The sequence below is a fragment of the Pinus tabuliformis genome, chromosome X, assembly GCF_031772625.1.
Source record: "Pinus tabuliformis cultivar Carrire ecotype Pingquan chromosome X, CPIR1, whole genome shotgun sequence".
Lineage (NCBI taxonomy): Eukaryota > Viridiplantae > Streptophyta > Pinopsida > Pinales > Pinaceae > Pinus > Pinus tabuliformis.
The window spans coordinates 1,680,107,765-1,680,125,908 of NC_142308.1; the positions used below are offsets into that span (position 1 = coordinate 1,680,107,765).

The following is an 18,144-nucleotide window of genomic DNA, read 5'->3' on the forward strand; positions in this document are numbered from 1 at the left end:
TTGCAAATAACATGAGCATTTCCAGCTTTGTAACAATACAAAAATCGCCACCATAAAATAACAAAGTATATTCACCACCCCGAGTTTTTAGACACAATAAGGTGTAAATTAACTACCCAACACCTATTTATATGAAATGAAAAGCCCTAGTAGAGGAAGGAAACCTAAAACTGCTAACTGAAATCCTACTTCCCGAGATTCTTTATCCCAAGAGATTCATCATCCCAAGACCCTGTATGATGGAGGCTTTAATTCTGTGAGATCTTCTATCAGATATCATCCAAGTCTTGTCCAATCTCCCTATCTCTTGCATCGCCTCCATACCTGCGACATAATATTAGATAGAATGTTTCATCTTGTGGAATAAGGAAAACTTTTCGCCCTCCAACATTGTGAATTTAATGTCATCCCCCTTGCATTTTACGAACACCATATGTGAAATAACTCGATGCCACATGTACGGTAGAGGCCATGGCTCACCCTCTAAAGGTCGCCTTCAACTTGGCCATTCGTATGCTTTGCATGCAAATTATTACCAGCAACGAAAGATTGCTGCCGGAATCCATCATTTGATTAATTTCTGGGATAACACCCAATTGAGATTCTTTATAATATAACACTCACCAATATCTAACATACGAGATAACGTCAATGGGACCTTATATTGAACAACCCAAAACCATGTGTACATAGACTCAAATTATATTTCTTTATACCATGCAGAACACTCACCAATATCTAAACAGACGAGATAACATTAATGGGACCTTATATTGAACAACCCAAAAACATGTATACATTGCATAAAATTAAGAATATTAAATGCACTGACTTCGTTGTTTGAGCTCCAGCCTCCGACCAGTCATATTGGACATTCAAAAATTCGAATTATATGTCCTCGTAAAATGAATGATCCCCTAAAATAATAATATCTTACTGAAAATTTGAATTAGATGTACTTGCTCTTAAAAATCAATCGTTATTTATAACTAGCACAACCACATTTACCAATGTGGTTGATATACGTCGATAGGCATGTATCATCCGCATTAATAATTATTATGCTCATTTTGTTAAAAGCCAACTATCTCTTATTATTCATAACTATATAAATAATAACAACCATATTATTAGATATTTATATATTTATGATTATTATATTATATATTAAAATAATATTAACTTACTCTATAATATTTTATTTAAAATTATTTAATATAATTTAAATATTTAATAATAATATTAACTCATAATAATAATAGTAAATTTAATTAACAATAATAATCTTAATAACAATAATTATTTTAGTAAATATGGTTGATATACATATAAGACTTCATTTGTGTCTATGACATAAACCAATAATAATAATAATAATAATAACAAGGAGCCACTGTTGTGGCGCTAGTCCCTGCCGGTTAACAGAACAGTTTGGTCAGTTATTATTATGAGATTTAATTTGCGTTATCATGAGAGCTGGTTTCCATTACTAGTGTGTTGTAGGCATGCTTACTTGTATTACGATTTAATGAATTGGATGGCCAATTGTTGTATGAACTTTTTGACTTTATGCGAAGAGTGAAATATAATGAACTTTGCCTTTGTTAAGTAAGAATTGTCATAAATGTCATTGAACTAATAAATGCTTGTAATGTTGAGTTTGTATTTCTTAAAATAAGATTAGTTTTAGATATAATTTTCCAATGTCTCATGATTTAAAAAACGCTTAGAATAATAATTAAAATATAATAAAATTTAACAGTGAATCATAGAAAACTGGAGGGAAAAAAACTATAAAAGGTAATAATAATGCATTATAATGTATGAAGAATTAGAGAGTGTTTTTTTTTTTGCTTGTTAAGACTAACCTACGTACCCACAGGGGATTTGAACCGGTGACCTATCGCAAGGAGTGCCTTAACAACGCACCCATTCACCGTCAATCCAAAGCCCCGTGGGCGAAGAATTAGAGAGTGTTAAAGTAAGTTATGTATTTTAATAAGCACGGGGTATAAAATATATTTAAATGCATAATAATGAATTATAATGTACGAAGAATTGGAAAGTGTTAAAGTGAGTTATGTATTGTAATAACCATGGTGCACAAAACATATTAAAATAATAGGAAGGTGTTAAAGTAAGTTATGTATTTTAATAACCATGGTGCACAAAACATAGAATTTTCTTATTTTTTTACATTTGAATATTATGGAAATATTCATAAAATGATAATGACCAAATAAACATTATTATGAATATAAATTTGTTAATTAAATTCGTGGTGGAGAGTGTTCAATATTTACATAGATCATTCTCGAAGGTCAAAGAAGAACTTAAGCATTTAAAAATTATAGTTATGGAGTCTTGAACCCATGATTGGAAGATTACATATCTAGTAACATGTTTGGACATAAATGATACCATTCAGGTTAATCTCAATGATTGACGAATTATTCCATTGTCAAAAGAACAAAAGATATATTTATTTAAAAATATTGTTTATCATAACTTTAGTGTGAACTTTAAATTTGTCCAATTACTAATTAGCAAAGAAAATAAACACTGCATCTAATTTCTAATTAGTAATTTGTTGCATTTAATTAATAATTTGTTGTGATGCAAAAGGACATGACTTTTGACCTTTTTTATAGTTTTGGGTTAGTAAATATAGCATCTAAGTACAATAATAAAATAATTTTGATAAGTTTATTTTATAAATTAAAAATTAAAATAAACAAATTAAAATTAAAAAAACATTTAAACTTTACGAGTTGAAATGTAAATTGATCATGATCTCCAAGAAAAAATTCAATATCTTTTGGTGTTCTATACTCTTGCTCTCTGCAATATCATAGTATTCGAATTAAAAAATATAATTTATAATTTAAACTGATAAGCTAATACATTGTGTAATAATATATTGAATATATATAAAAATATATATTTTTTACACAGAGAACATTGGTTTTGGAGCATAAGAAGTGGCAGTAGAATCCAAATTCAAAATATAATGCAGTTCATGTTTATCAAAATCGTTCTATCATTTTTGTTGCAAAATACATTTATGTCAAGTCAAAGAAATGGCACTTTATAGGCTGGATAAAGAAGTATTGTGTCAGTACAATGTCAAATTTTGTGCTGTAACATTTTGTCATTCTGTCAGTACAATGTCGTTTTGTCAGCAATGACAGCACTTCATTCCAAGTCTCCATGTTTCAAAAGTTTCAGTTGAAGGGGATCCCATGGAATTTGCAGAAATTTATGCTTCTTTATACGAGCTTAGCTGCTGAATTTTAACAACATCATTTCCATACTTTCCTAGAATGGCTGCAACTGTGCGTTCAGATATTACAACTTCAACTGTAGTTTTTGTGATAAGCTCACCAGCTGTTGTGACACTGCCAAAGGTGATATACAATGCTAGGGACATTAGTACAGAAATGGTGATCAGCAAAACCCCCATGATAGCAGCAATCGACAAAGTTTTGCAAATCTTGTGTACCTTCCAAATCTGCCAGAACTCCCTTGACGAAGAATTGGCTCCTCAAACTCAGAGAAATTGCCAATACTGTTTATATCGAGATTTGACTGAATTTTGAAACAAAGCATATAGTTAGTACTACAGGGGTTGGTGTTTGCAGACAGATTTATGCTTAATTATTTTAAATAGAAATTTAATTGCAGCAAGGAATCTGCTTTTATTCTAAGAAATCAAAATCAAAAAGTAGCAACAGAGGGATAGTAGAGGAATTTTTGGCAAATGTTGGAAAATGTCGGAGGGAAATCAAGAACTGCATACAAAATGGGTGCACTTGTTTGCTGTGGAGTTCCTGAAATTTCAACCAGTGCTTCAGATGTTCCTGGTCTAACTTCAAGAAGATTAACTTTGGCATGAGAAATCTGACCATACAAAGAAAACATGATCAGTAAATAAAGGGTCTTCATAGCAAGGTATCAACAATTGAGCTTGAATCACTAGCGATTTAACACATTGTTATTTCCTCTAGCATTGAAGCTAAATTTATGGTTAATCTCATACTGGTGCCATGTTATCTCATTGCGGCGAAATGCGGCAACAGTTTTAAATATACAGAACAGGTCCCGTAAAAAATTGTTCCAGTACAAATACCAGAGCAGAAATAATGTCGAATAGTTGATAATAGTCGTCAAAGACAAAAAACCTTGTTTTAATTAACAATGGATGAAAATTAATAAAAATGTTTAAACAAAGCTGACCTTTGATGACCATGGGGCTGGTGAAGACTGCATAGTCAGATAGCTTGATGATGAATGGCCAGAATCTTGAAACGGGATGCTAGAAGAGAAAGATGTACGAGGAGAGCGGTATTCAAACCTTGTTCTAGTACTTGATGGTGGCAGAGATGAAGAAACCATAGGTGCAGTACTGTACTTGTCATGGTTTAAATTTTCTTGCAGTCTTGAAGTTATATGAACTAAAGGTTCTCGTGCAACCCTTATATCATGTACAATGTGCCAAAAGCTTGTTTAACATTAAAAAGAGTATTTGATTGACTAAAGCTGTATAACAGTAAGATACATCCCTAACATGAGTTGTCTAACTTCAAGGAGATTAGCTTTGGCACGATAAATCTGAATATACAAAGAAAACATGATCAATAAAGGATCTTCATAGCAAGGTATCAACAATCGAGCTTCAATCACTAGCCATTTAACACATTGTTATTTGCTCTAGCATTGAAGCCAAATTTATCGCTAATCTGATACTGCTGCCATGTTATTTCATTGGGGGCAAAAGAATATTCAAAATAGAAAACTCATAATGTATACAGGAACCAGTATGTGGCAGCAGTTTTAAATATACAGAACAGGTCATGTCAAAAATTGATCCACTACAAAATTCTGAAAATGACAGAAACTGTCATTTGCTAAAATTCTAAAATTGAAACATGATACATTGAACCAAGCGATTATAACCTAAGTCGAACAAAAGTTTTGGGGTGGAAAGGTTTTGGGGTCTTATTGCGGGTTTCACATTGTTCGAGGTGAATGGCAGGCTTTGGCTCAGTGTTTGACATTACTGCGGTACAGATGGGAGTCCTTTTGAACGCAGACGGATGTACATTCCCACGGCTACATAGGTACATCACTAAGCTGGAGTATGTATGTGCCGCATATTGTGTTTTTAATGGAATGTATTATGGTTTGGAGAAAGGAATAAAGACCTGCAAGTATTTTTCAAGGGCCTTTTGGAGACTTTGTTAACCAATTTCGTCATTTGCTCATTTCTTGTTTTTGTTTTTGGGTGGGAGTGTGAGGATTTTTACAGAAGCTGTTGTGTTTCTTCGAAGCTTGAGCGAAGTCTGGCGAGCTTTAGCTGAAGAAAACATTGGTACACCGTTGTAGGGTTTCTTTTTTCTTCTTTTCGGGTGAAACTGTGATTCTTCGTACAGATTGAGCAGCAATCTTTTGTAATTTGAACTGTTTTTGCACATGAAGATCTAAATAAATTGGGGTTCATGGGTATTTAGATTGAAGCTGGAGTATGTATGTGCCACATATTGGCTTTTTAATGGAATGTATTGTGGTTTGGAGAAAGGAATAACTGGGCTTTTCATGGTTTAAATTTTCGGGCAGTGTTGAAGTTATTTGAACTAAAGCTTGTTGTGCAACCCTTATATCACGTACAATGTGCGAAAAGCTTGTTTAAGATTAAAAAGAGTATTTGATTAACTAAAGCTGTATAAGACTAAAACACATGCCTAACATGGCTTGTTGCAGCTTTGCAATGTTGAGGAGATCTCTTTTGATTTGCAAAAACAATTTATTAGAAAGTGAGTATTGTATATACCTGAACCAACTGATCAGTTTCGAAAGCACACCGAGGAAGGTCTTCTCTTTGTAATGTTCTAATATTGGCAGATGTTGTGTGCCTGATATCAGAAGTCACTGCAGCACCCCTGCCAATTAGACAACACAATTTCAAAATAAGATCAAGCTGCTGAAAGGTACTTTATCATATGAAATCCTATTACTGGTTACAAAACTGTATCTGCCATCAAACTTCAGATTCACGCTAACTAGCTAAACATGACAATGCAGAAGGAGAGATCTGTTAGGCCAGGGTAACTCCTCATTAAACGAGAGAAAACACTGATTGATTTTTATTCATTAGCTAGCACTTTATTTATACAAATACAAAACGGATCAGTTCATCTTCTAGATGACTGTCTGGCTTCACCTCATCCGTTTCGGATTAGGTGTCAACATTCCCCCCCTTAATCTGAAGGGATGTTGGTGAGTCCAAGCATCATTCTGAATCTTTCAAGCTTTTCTCTTCCAAGCGCTTTGGTGAAGATGTCTGCAATTTGCTCGTTTGTGGAACAATGACGGAGATGGATTGTTTTGGCCTTAACATGATGTCGGATCAGATGATATTTAGTATTGATGTGCTTAGTACGATCATGGAACTTTGGGTTCTTGGCCAACTTTATTGCAGATGTGTTATCAATCATGAGTGGAGTTGATTGTATTTGTTTTACCTGCAAATCTTCAAGAATTTTCCTGAGCCACACAATTTCTTTCGTTGCTTCAGCTGCTGCCACATATTCTGCTTCTGTTGTGGAATCTGCTGGTACTGATTGTTTGCGTGATCTCCAGGAGACAGCTCCTGATCCAAGACTCATAGCATATCCTGAAGTAGATACTCCTGTTTCTTTGTCTCCATCGAAGTCTGAATCAGAGTATCCAATCAAGTTGAAGTCGTCCACCTGTGTATACTTGATTCCAAGGTCTTGAGTTCCCTTCAAGTACCTTAGAACTCTTTTTGCAGCAGACCAATGTCCCTCACAAGGCTTTTTCATAAATCTGGAGAGGATTCCAACAGCAAATGAAATGTCTGGTCTGGTAGTAGTGAGGTAGATGAGACTTCCTACAAGCTGTCTATACTTTGTTGCATCCTCAAATTCTTTTCCTTCAATAGATGTGAGCTTCAAGTTTTGTTCCATTGGAGTAGAAAGGGGATTGCACTCTGTCATGCCAAATCTGTTTAACAAATCTCCAATGTATTTCTTTTGAGAAAGAAATATGGACTTTGGATGTTGGGTTACTTCAATGCCAAGATAGTAATGAACATAGCCCAAATCAGTCATTTCAAAAAATTTTCCTAATTCTTTCTTTATGGATGCAATATAGCTTTCATTGTTCCCTGTCATTAAAAGATCATCTACATATACCACAAGATATACAACTGTTTTTCCAACTTTCTTGACAAATAAAGTTGCATCATCAAGATCAAAATGTTTGAAGTTGAGTTTCAGAAGATGCTCAGTTAGTTTTTCATACCAGGCTTGTGGTGCTTGTTTGAGGCCATACAAGGACTTCACAAGTTTGCATACTTTGTGTTCATGTCCTTTCATAGCAAATCCTTCAGGCTGGGACATAAAAACATTCTCTTTTAGATCTCCATTCAAGAATGCAGTTTTTACATCCATTTGATGGACTTTCCAACCGTTCTGAGCAGCTAGTGCAAAGAGTGTCCGGATGGTGGCCCATTTTGCTGTGGGAGCAAAAGTTTCCTCATAATCGACCCCTTCCTTCTGTGCAAAACCTTTTGCCACAAGCCTAGCTTTGTGCTTGTCAAGTGAGCCATCAGCTTTGTACTTGTTCTTGTAGACCCACTTGCAGCCAATTGGTTTGGTTCCAAATGGAGGATCAACCAGCTTCCAAGTGCCATTCTTTATGAGGGCATCATACTCCTTCTGCATCGCTTCTTTCCATTCATCATGAGAAGCAGCTTCTTTGAAGGAAGTTGGTTCAAAATCTGTAGACAAGTTCAATTCAAAATCATAAGTAACATCCATATCAACAGGTGAATTAGAGTTATCTACATCACCTCCATCTTGTCGGTTTGTATTTCTGGTTCCTGTTTTTCCAATTTCATCAGGATGAACACTTTCAAGTGTCTTTGTCAGCCACTTTGGGGGACCTTTCTGAGATGGTCCAGGCTGTTCTGTTGATTGAGTTGGGTCTGAATCAAGATTGAGTCTCCCAATTCTATCAATTACATCACTTAAAGCATCATCCGTTGTTGGAGTGTCAGGCAGGGGAGATTGTTCTTCAGAAGAAGATTCCACATGTTGATCTAGTATAGGAATCCCCCCTTCAAGATGTGGAATCTGATTATCAAACTCTTGAAATGATTTCGGTTTTGTGAATCTATCCAAGCGATCAAGTTGCCGCTCAACAACACTGTCAGATTTGGATGATTCAAGAAAAATGACATCTCTAGATAAAACAAACTTTTTATTTACTTCATCATAAAGGCGGTATGCTTTAGATGTGTTTGAATACCCCAGGAAGATACACTTACGACTTCTAGCACCAAGTTTGTTTCTATGTACCTTTAGTATTAAAGCATAACAGGTGGAACCAAATATCCTGAGATGTTTTACCGAAGGAACATGTCCATACCACAATTCATAAGGAGTCTTGTTTCTTATAGCACTAGATGGACATCTAGTCTTTATATATGCAGCATGGATCATACCATATTCAAAATTGTTCTGTTCATTCTTTCAGCTACACCATTCTGTTGAGGATTATAAGGCACAGTTGTTTGATGTTTAATCCCATGTTGGCGAAGATAGTGTTCAAATTCATTTGATGTATATTCTTTTCCATTATCAGTGCGAATATGATCTGAATTTGAAACTACTTGAAATTTGTTTGCAAGGTATTCAATTCAGAAATAAACATATTTAAAAGCTTCCCATGTCTTGCAGAAATGAAACACATGAACTTTTCAGCTGATTACAACCCATTTAAGCATAGCAGAATTATTTCTTTTTACTGTTTAACACATAAAAACGAATTTGTTCTGCAAAATAAACCAACCACATATGCACAAGAAGTTGATAAAGCAGTTCACCCCCTCCAGGGCTACGTCTTCTGGGTCCAAAGCCTCCAAATGGGCTTGTCCTTGTTTTTATTAAATGCTCAAATTGAAAATACAGCTGAATAGAAGCATCTACAGGAGAAATAGATGGTAGAAATGGATTCAGAACACATGAATCCTTCAGGATTGACTATTGGATCACCTCCAATGGATACCTGCAACCCTGTATAGTCTTCCCAATACTGGCCCCTGGTGGCTCCTAGAACTTTCACGGCTCCAAAAAGTATGCAAATGACCTCTTATGGCTGTAAGACCTGCACCAATGGCTTCAGAAGGTCGCAATTATCCAAAATAAAAAAAAAAATCGTCCAAAACCGACTTTCTGGGCCAAAGTTATGGCCATTTACTCCAGACTGCCAGTTTCCCTTAAAAAACTCAAGTTATCTTTAGTTGGCGCCAGTTAGGCCCGCCAAATATGGTGCGCTCTGCCAAACTGCCTCCAACAGAACCGCGGGTTTAACTGTGAGTTTAATGCTGCATGTGAGCGCACATCATGGGCGGTTAGGTGCCTTGGATTCCGCGCCGAGGTTAGAGTTAGCCCACGGTTCTCAGATTGTGGTCATATGGTGGGGGGCTGGCGCTTAGGGGCTGGCCCCCTTCATTTCCCGCCCAAAACGCTTTTCAAACTTCAAACACAGTTTGTGCCGCCCTTTTAACCACATGTGACCACGTGGTCCAACGGTAAAGGGCTGTAATGTTATGCATAATGTTGTGGGTTCGATTCACAATCCGACCACAAACTTTTTTAACACATCCGCCCAAGAGCTGCTGACGTCATCTGGGGGCCACGTGGCGCCCTTCGGGCCTGCCATGTGGCAGCCTCTGATTGGTGGCTGAAAAGGGAATATTCCCTGGAATATTCTAAGGAATATTCCTTTTTTAATTTTTTTAAAAAAATTCCAATTTTCTAATGTACTGGACAAAATATTCTTTTTATCATATCTTCTTCATACGGCGACCGTTTTCCGAACCGTTTGCAGTGCCAGAATCGTGAGGACGAGCACTTTCCGGTCGTTCAGCTTCGAACCAGTTCTGAGCACTTTGAATTTTGAGCATTTTTACGACACTAGGACATGAACACCTGATCACGCCTCCCCATTGGGAAGCTTTTGGACCCCAAAAGCCTTCAACTACCTGTTAAAGAGGTGAGGGTACAGCTCCCTCACTCTGTCCACCTCCATCCACTTTGCCTTGTTCGGTTTGCTGCCTTTGAAACCAACCCGAACATAATCTACATTGCCCCTCCTTGAAGTGCGTGTCCTTCTGTCAAGGATTGTATCTTCTTTCAGCTCATCTAAGAATTCTGGCGAGAAATCTTCTATAGATGGCAGCTGAATAGCACTTTCATGATCAACAATCAAAGGAGGTTCATACAAATGTAAGTTCTCCACATTGACAACAGAATACATTTGCATGTAGGAAGGCAAATCTAATTGAAAATCATTATTTCCAACCTTCTTGAGGATTTTGAATGGACCATAACGAATAGGCTTCAGCTTTTTACCTTCTCCTTGCATCCTTTCCTTACTAATGTACAGCCATACCTCATCCCCTTCTTGAAACTTGTGATCGACTCTATGCTTGTCGTGTCTTTCCTTGTACTTGCTTTGACTCTTCTCAAGCTATTCTTGAATTTGCTGATGTATTTGCTGAATTATTTCAATGAATGAATGAGCTTTGTCAATGTCACTATGTCCCTCAATGGCGACATCTTTCTCAAGAATGAAATCAAGAGGTGATTTTGGCAAGTAACCAAAACAAGCTTCAAACGGTGAGGTGTTTGTGGAAGAGTGCTTGGCACGGTTGTAAGCATGCTGTATGTAGTGCAAATGTTCATCCAAAAGCTTGGGATGCTTGCTGCAATAACCTCTCAAGAGGTGCACAATGGTTCTGTTCACAACTTCAGTTTGTCCATCTGTTTGCGGATGGAAAGCAGTGCTTTTCTTCAACTTGGTGTCCATCATCTCCCATAGGTTGGACCAAAAATTCCCCACAAATCTGGAATCCCTGTCACTAATAATGGAAGTAGGAAAACCAAAGTGAATCCATACATGATGAAAAAATAATTCAACAGTTTGTTCAGCAGTTATAGTTTTCTTACAAGGCATAAGTATACACATTTTGCTGAAACGATCAACTACTACATATAAATAATCATGCTGCTTTCTAGATTTTGGCAAACCTCCTACAAAATCCATAGAGATGCTCTCCCATGGTCTAGAAGGTACTGGCAAAGGAGTATACAAACCAAGCTTCCTATTGCTAGGCTTGCTTGTAGCACATAATGAACAACCTCTTATGAACCTTGAAACAGAATCTACCATGCGAGGCCAATAGCAATACCTCTGTAGATGTGCAATTGTTTTGCTCACACCAAAGTGGCCAGCAATAAGAGAAGAATGAGCTTCTCTCATGACATTTATCCTCTCCCCCTGTGGTATACACAACTTGCCCAAATGAAACAGCAAATTTTTATGCATGTGATAATCATTTTCATCTACATGATTCCCTTTACTCAAGTTAGCATACACATCTTTAAAGTCATCATCAGATGCATATTGTTCTATGTAACTATCATGTACAATGGAATCATTCTTAAGTAAAGTAACAGCACCAATAATAGGCCTTGAAAGCATATCAGCAACCTTATTCAAAGTACCTTTCTTGTACCTTATTACCAAATGGAACTGTTGCAAGAAGCCCATCCATCTGAAGTGTCGTGACTGTTGTAACTTGCTTTGTGATTGCAAGTACTGTAAGGGCTGATGGTCGATATGTATAACAGTTTCTTTGCCCATCAAATAGTGTTTCCACTTTTTGACGCTTTGTACCAACGCATACAACTCCTTATCATATGTAGGATAATTTACAACAGCACCATTAAAAGTTTCAGAATGAAATGCAATAGGCTTACCATGATGTAGAAGAACTGCGCCCATAGCATAATCACTAGCATCAGTTTGTATCTCAAATGGCTGTCTCAAATCCGGTAATGCAAGGACTGGAGCTGAACTAATCTTCTCTTTCAAAGATTCGAAAGCTTTTTGCTGCTTGCCTCCCCATTGGAAAGCATGCTTCACACTTGTCACTGCATGCATAGGAGCTGCTATAGAAGAGAAGTTAGAGATAAACTTCCTCCAATATTGAGCTGCACCCAAAAAACTTCTTACCTCTGTTATGGATTTGGGAGTAGGCCACTTCACAATAGCCTCAATCTTAGCAGGATCAATTCTCAAAGCACCTCCTCCTACTATGTGTCCCAAATAAACCAAAGAAGTCTTTCCAAATTCACACTTTGACATTTTAAGAAATAACTGATTCTTCTTCAAAACATCAAGTAATTTTCTAACATGCATGACATGATCTTCTCTAGACTTGCTGAAAATTAAGATGTCATCTAAGTAGACAATAACGAAATCATCAAGAAAAGGACGCAAGACATCATCCATTACCCGCATGAAAGTTGCAGGTGCATTGCACAAACCAAATGGCATCACAAGCCACTCAAAGAGTCCTTGTTTGGTTTTAAAGGCTGTCTTCCATATGTGACTTTCTTCAATTCTTACTTGATGATATCCACTGCACAAGTCTAGCTTAGTAAAATATCGAGCATCTTTCAGCTGGTCTAGCAAATCATCTATCCTTGGGAGTGGGTAACGATTCTTTACCGTTATATTGTTCAAGGCCCTGAAATCAACACACATACGCCAAGTGCCATCTTTCTTTGGAATCAATACAATCGGTGACCCACATGGCGAAGTACTTGGCCTTATGAAACCCTTGTCCAACAAGTCCTTGATTTGCTTCTTTATTTCAGCATTCTCCATAATAGACATGCGGTACATGCCTATGTTTGGAAGAGGACAATCTGGATGCACATGGATTTCATGCTGAATCTCCCTCTTAGGAGGCAAACCTGTTGGCTCCTGAAACATCTCATGATATGCATCAACTACATCATACAGATCTGATTTAAGTTTTGGATCACAATTGTCAAATGACTCATGATTCACATCAACCTTGGGCTTAATCATAAGAAGAACAAAATTCTTACTTGAATTGACCAGCCTTTTTACCTGTCCTGTATTCACCATCGCTATATTTGTCTTCTTGCGATGAGCTCTAACAATGAACTCCTTGCCATCTTTGAACAGATGATATTTGTTTTCATGGCGATGAAAGATAGCTTTCCTGTCAAACAAATAAGGACTTCCCAAAACAATTCCTGCTATATCAAAGGGTACCACATCAAGTTCAACTGTGTCAATAAAATGTGCAGTAATTGCAAAGCGCAATGTGCACTTTCTTGAAACTTGTAAATTTGCATCCTTGCAAATCCATCCAAGTGGATATGGCTTCGGATGTGGAACGGTCTCAAGTTTAAGCTGCTTGACCAAGTCCTCTGATATAAGGTTTGATTGTGACCCACTATCAAAAAGTGTGTCAATCTTAGTATGTTTTGAAATCACCCTCACATGAAACAGTTCAATTCTTTCTTCCTCATTAGGAGCTTGTACATGGCAGTTTGAGGTACTAGTGCTGGCTTGAGTTTCAATTTCTTTTCCCTTCAAGTTTTTCAAACCCATGGCTGCAATTTTGGTTTCATCACCTGAATCTTCCCCTAAATCTTGTGGTGTAGATGTAGTAGCAGCAGTTTTCTGTTTCCCTTTGGATTTGTTAAATTGAGGTCTTTTTTCAGGATATAATTTCCAACAGTTTTTCTCCTCATGGCCTGGTTTAGAACAGTGTTTACATATCACTTTCTCACTCTCCTGTTTGACAGATGCATTCTTTTTCCCTTTTCCCTTGGAGGTTTTCTCTTTGCTTTTCCCCTTGGGGGGCTTGTTTCTACCCTCTTCAAATGTGTTTTTTCCCCTTGCCTCTAAATGGGTAGCTTGGACACAAACCTCGTCCAGGCTAGTAGGGTTAAACATCAAGATGGTGTGTCTAAGGTAGCTATGCAAGCCACCAATGTATTTCAGCAGGGTTTCTTGGGACTGTAAATCTACCCCTAACAAGAGAGCTCTTCTCCTGAATTCTTGGGTGTAGTCTTGGACACTCTGACCCTTAAGTTGTCTGAAATTTTTCCAGTTCATAATGGCTTTCTGCATGTGAGCAAGAGGATAAAACTGTTTTTTAATGGCTAACAGAAATTCAGGCCATGTTAAGGTAACCTTACCAAATTTCTTGATCTCCTCTTTAGTCTTGGCCTCCCACCAGACCAAGGCTGCTCCATCCATTCTCAAAGAAGCCAACTGAATCTTTGTGGCATCATCATGCATATTTTGGATCCTCAAGTAAACCTCCAACTGCCTAATCCAGTTGTCAAGCTTTTCTGCATTCACTTCACCATTAAACATAGGTAATTCGAATTTTACATCAAGCTTTAAAAAAGGACTTTTTCCAGAGGATCTATGCTTATGAACAGAAGAAGACGAGGACGAAGAGGAAGAAGGTGAAGATGGGGGTGGTGGATCACCATTTCCTCCATGTCCTTTCTTGGAATGATCATCATCCTTCTTACCTCCTGAAGAGCCTTCTCCTTCAGGTGGATGTTTGGACCCTTCTCCAGCCAATTTCTCATTTCTTTCTTGGTACAATATCCTCACCATTTCAGTGAGATCTAAGAAAGCCTTTCTGAAGATTCTTTCCTCTTCTCTTGGATCTGTCTCTAGAGGAATTTCTCTTCCATGTTCAGACATCCTTGAAGCTTCTGCTGAGACTCTTGAGGGTGAAATTGAAGGTGGAGGTGATGGCTCTATGGCCTTCCTTGACTGAGGATTCTCTCTTTCTCTAGTCAACTGTCCTTCACCTCTTTTAAGTTTCAACCTGGTAAGCATCAATACTTGCAAGACAGTTAGAAGATCTTTGCACAAAAACCCTGAGCTCTGATACCAACTTGATCTGAATTTGAAACTACTTGAAATTTTTTTGCAAGGTATTCAATTCAGAAATAAACATATTTAAAAGCTTCCCATGTCTTGCAGAAATGAAACACATGAACTTTTCAGCTGATTACAACCCATTTAAGCATAGCAGAATTATTTCTTTTTACTGTTTAACACATAAAAACGAATTTTTTCTGCAAAATAAACCAACCACATATGCACAAGAAGTTGATAAAGCAGTTCACCCCCTCCAGGGCTACGTCTGCTGGGTCCAAAGCCTCCAAATGGGCTTGTCCTTGTTTTTATTAAATGCTCAAATTGAAAATACAGCTGAATAGAAGCATCTACAGGAGAAATAGATGGTAGAAATGGATTCAGAACACATGAATCCTTCAGGATTGACTATTGGATCACCTCCAATGGATACCTGCAACCCTGTATAGTCTTCCCAATACTGGCCCCTGGTGGCTCCTAGAACTTTCACGGCTCCAAAACGTATGCAAATGACCTCTGATGGCTGTAAGACCTGCACCAATGGCTTCAGAAGGTCGAAATTATCCAAAATCAAAAAAAAAATCGTCCAAAACCGACTTTCTGGGCCAAAGTTATGGCCATTTACTCCAGACTGCCAGTTTCCCTTAAAAAACTCAAGTTATCTTTAGTTGGCGCCAGTTAGGCCCGCCAAATATGGTGCGCTCCGCCAAACTGCCTCCAACAGAACCGAGGGTTTAACTGTGAGTTTAATGCTGCATGTGAGCGCACATCATGGGCGGTTAGGTGCCTTGGATTCCGCGCCGAGGTTAGAGTTAGCCCACGGTTCTCAGGTTGTGGTCATATGGTGGGGGGTTGGCGCTTAGGGGCTGGCCCCCTTCATTTCCCGCCCAAAACGCTTTTCAAACTTCAAATACAGTTTGTGCCGCCCTTTTAACCACATCTGACCACGTGGTCCAACGGTAAAGGGTTGTAATGTTATGCATAATGTTGTGGGTTCGATTCACAATCCGACCACAAACTTTTTTAACACATCCGCCCAAGAGCTGCTGACGTCATCTGGGGGCCACGTGGCGCCCTCCGGGCCTGCCATGTGGCAGCCTCTGATTGGTCGCTGAAAAGGGAATATTCCCTGGAATATTCTAAGGAATATTCCTCGCAATATTCTTTTTTTAATTTTTTTAAAAAAATTCCAATTTTCTAATGTACTAGACAAAATATTCTTTTGATCATATCTTCTTCATACGGCGACCGTTTTCCGAACCGTTTGCGGCACCGGAATCGTGAGGACGAGCACTTTCTAGTCGTTCAGCTTCGAACTAGTTCTGAGCACTTTGAATTTTGAGCATTTTTACGACACTAGGACATGAACACCTGATCAGAATAGACCCAATATGAGATTGTGCATCATTTTCAATCCACTTATGAAAATTCTTGAATGTTTGAAAAGCATCAGATTTGTTCTTCAATAAGTAAACCCAACACATTCTGGTGTAATCATCAATAAATGTCATGATATATTTATTTCCATTTGTAGAAGAAACAGGCATTGGGCCACATAAATATGAATGAATAAGTTCAAGCTTCTTATGTGCTCTTGAATGTGAATCATGAAAAGACAGTTTGCTATGCTTTCCTAGAATGCAAGCATCACATTGTTTATGTTTTCTAGGAATTGTAGGCAAACCAGCAACACCATTTTTCTTCAACAAGCGGAGACTATCATAGTTTAAATGTCCAAATCTAGCATGCCATAATAAACTTGATGGAAGTGCACCTTCTTCATGATGAGAAATATATGAGAAATGATGTGCATGAGCAGAGGTTCCTTGCAGTTTAAGGAGTCTTTCTTCTTCTATACCCCTCATGACAAGTGAGTGGTCAGATGCCTTTCTTACCTCAAGCTTGCCATCAAACATGTGAATGGAGTGACCTTGCTGGCGGATGTGGACCAGGGACAGCAAGTTTCTCTTCAGCTATGGGAGATATAGAACATGATCCAGAAGAAAGTCTGGAAGACCAGGCAGTTTAAGCCTGATTGTGCCAAGCCCTGATGGCTTGATTTTTGACTGATCTGCAAAGTATACTACTCCATCAACATTGTCAGTGAAATCTTAAAAAAATTCTTTCCTATAAGTCATATGACAGGTTGCTCCTGAATCAAGCAACCAGTCATTTTTCGAAGAAGCAAGTGAAGCATTAAACAAGTCTTCATTTACTCCAATGTTACATTGTACCTCAATATAGTGAGCGAATTCAGGTGCTTTACCTTTGTCTGTGTCATCAGTTTTACCTTTCTGCTGGTTTCTTCTCTGCTCAACCTTGTCCCATGGTAGCTTGCATGTAGAAGCATCATGTGATCCATTTCGTTTGCAGCGAATGCAATGCAGATCTGAATTTTCTGCTTGAGAATGTCTGCCCCCCTGCCTCTGAAGTATCTTCCTCTTCCCCTTCGTCCACCTCTTCCTCTTGCAGAATCTTGAGCAGGATGCTTTTCTTTGTGAGCAAGGCAAACAGTCTCTTCAGAAGATTCAGGGACTGTTTTCTTTCCAAAGGCTTTCTCTCTTTCAGCAAACTTTTTCACAAGAGAGTCAAAGGTTATATCTTTAAGGTTTCCATTTGCTTGTAAAGACTCAAGATAATTAGAGTAGGTAGGATAGAGTGCTTTGAGAAAGGCGATAAGAGAGATATCCAGCTCAACCTTAGTGGATTTTATATCATGCATTATAGACTTTATTTCAGATGCAAGAGCAAGAGGATCATTATTTTTCAGTTCAAGAGTGAAGAGTTTAATCATGAGCTGAACAACTTCAAGTGCAGAATGTGTATCATAGAGTTCTTTAAGCTTTTGTAAAGCTTCAAAGGCAGTGGAATAGCATGAAATATGACGACTTACTTCCTCATTTACAGATGCTGCGATCAATGCAAAGGCTTTGCTGTTCTTGTTTTCCCAAATGGCGAGTTCTTTGTCTGATGTGGGCTGCACAGGGTCTTTGTCTTCTTCTCTGACACACACTCCTTTCCACAGCTCATTGTAGATAAGGGTGTGTTTTACCATCCGAGACCATTCAGAATAGTTCTCCTTGCCAGTGAGAACTATTCCGACCATAGAAATGATTGAATGCATTCTGTAAAAATATCTCTGCTAAAAAAAAAACTTCTGTTGATAAAAGATTTCTGCTGAAAAAAAAAATCCTTATGCCACAGCCTTATGTATTTTATTTTCTTCCTATGTTTGATAGAAGCATCAGCATCACTGCAATTTTACTATGTTTGAAAAATGCGCAATGGATCTCATCACTTCATTCTATAACTTCAATATATCAATAT

At 37.8% G+C, this 18,144-nt stretch overlaps 1 protein-coding gene across 1 annotated transcript in view; it reads right to left on the reverse strand.

The window, feature by feature from the left end:
• Positions 1–269: 269 nt before the first annotated feature.
• The window catches only part of LOC149146469 (uncharacterized), a 64,419-nt gene continuing 46,544 nt past the window's right edge, over positions 270–18,144 (reverse strand). Inside the window, exon 5 of the mRNA XM_089452774.1 lies at positions 270–324. Within this exon, the coding sequence (XP_089308900.1) occupies positions 270–324 (55 nt within the window). The remainder of the gene's footprint in view (positions 325–18,144) is intronic.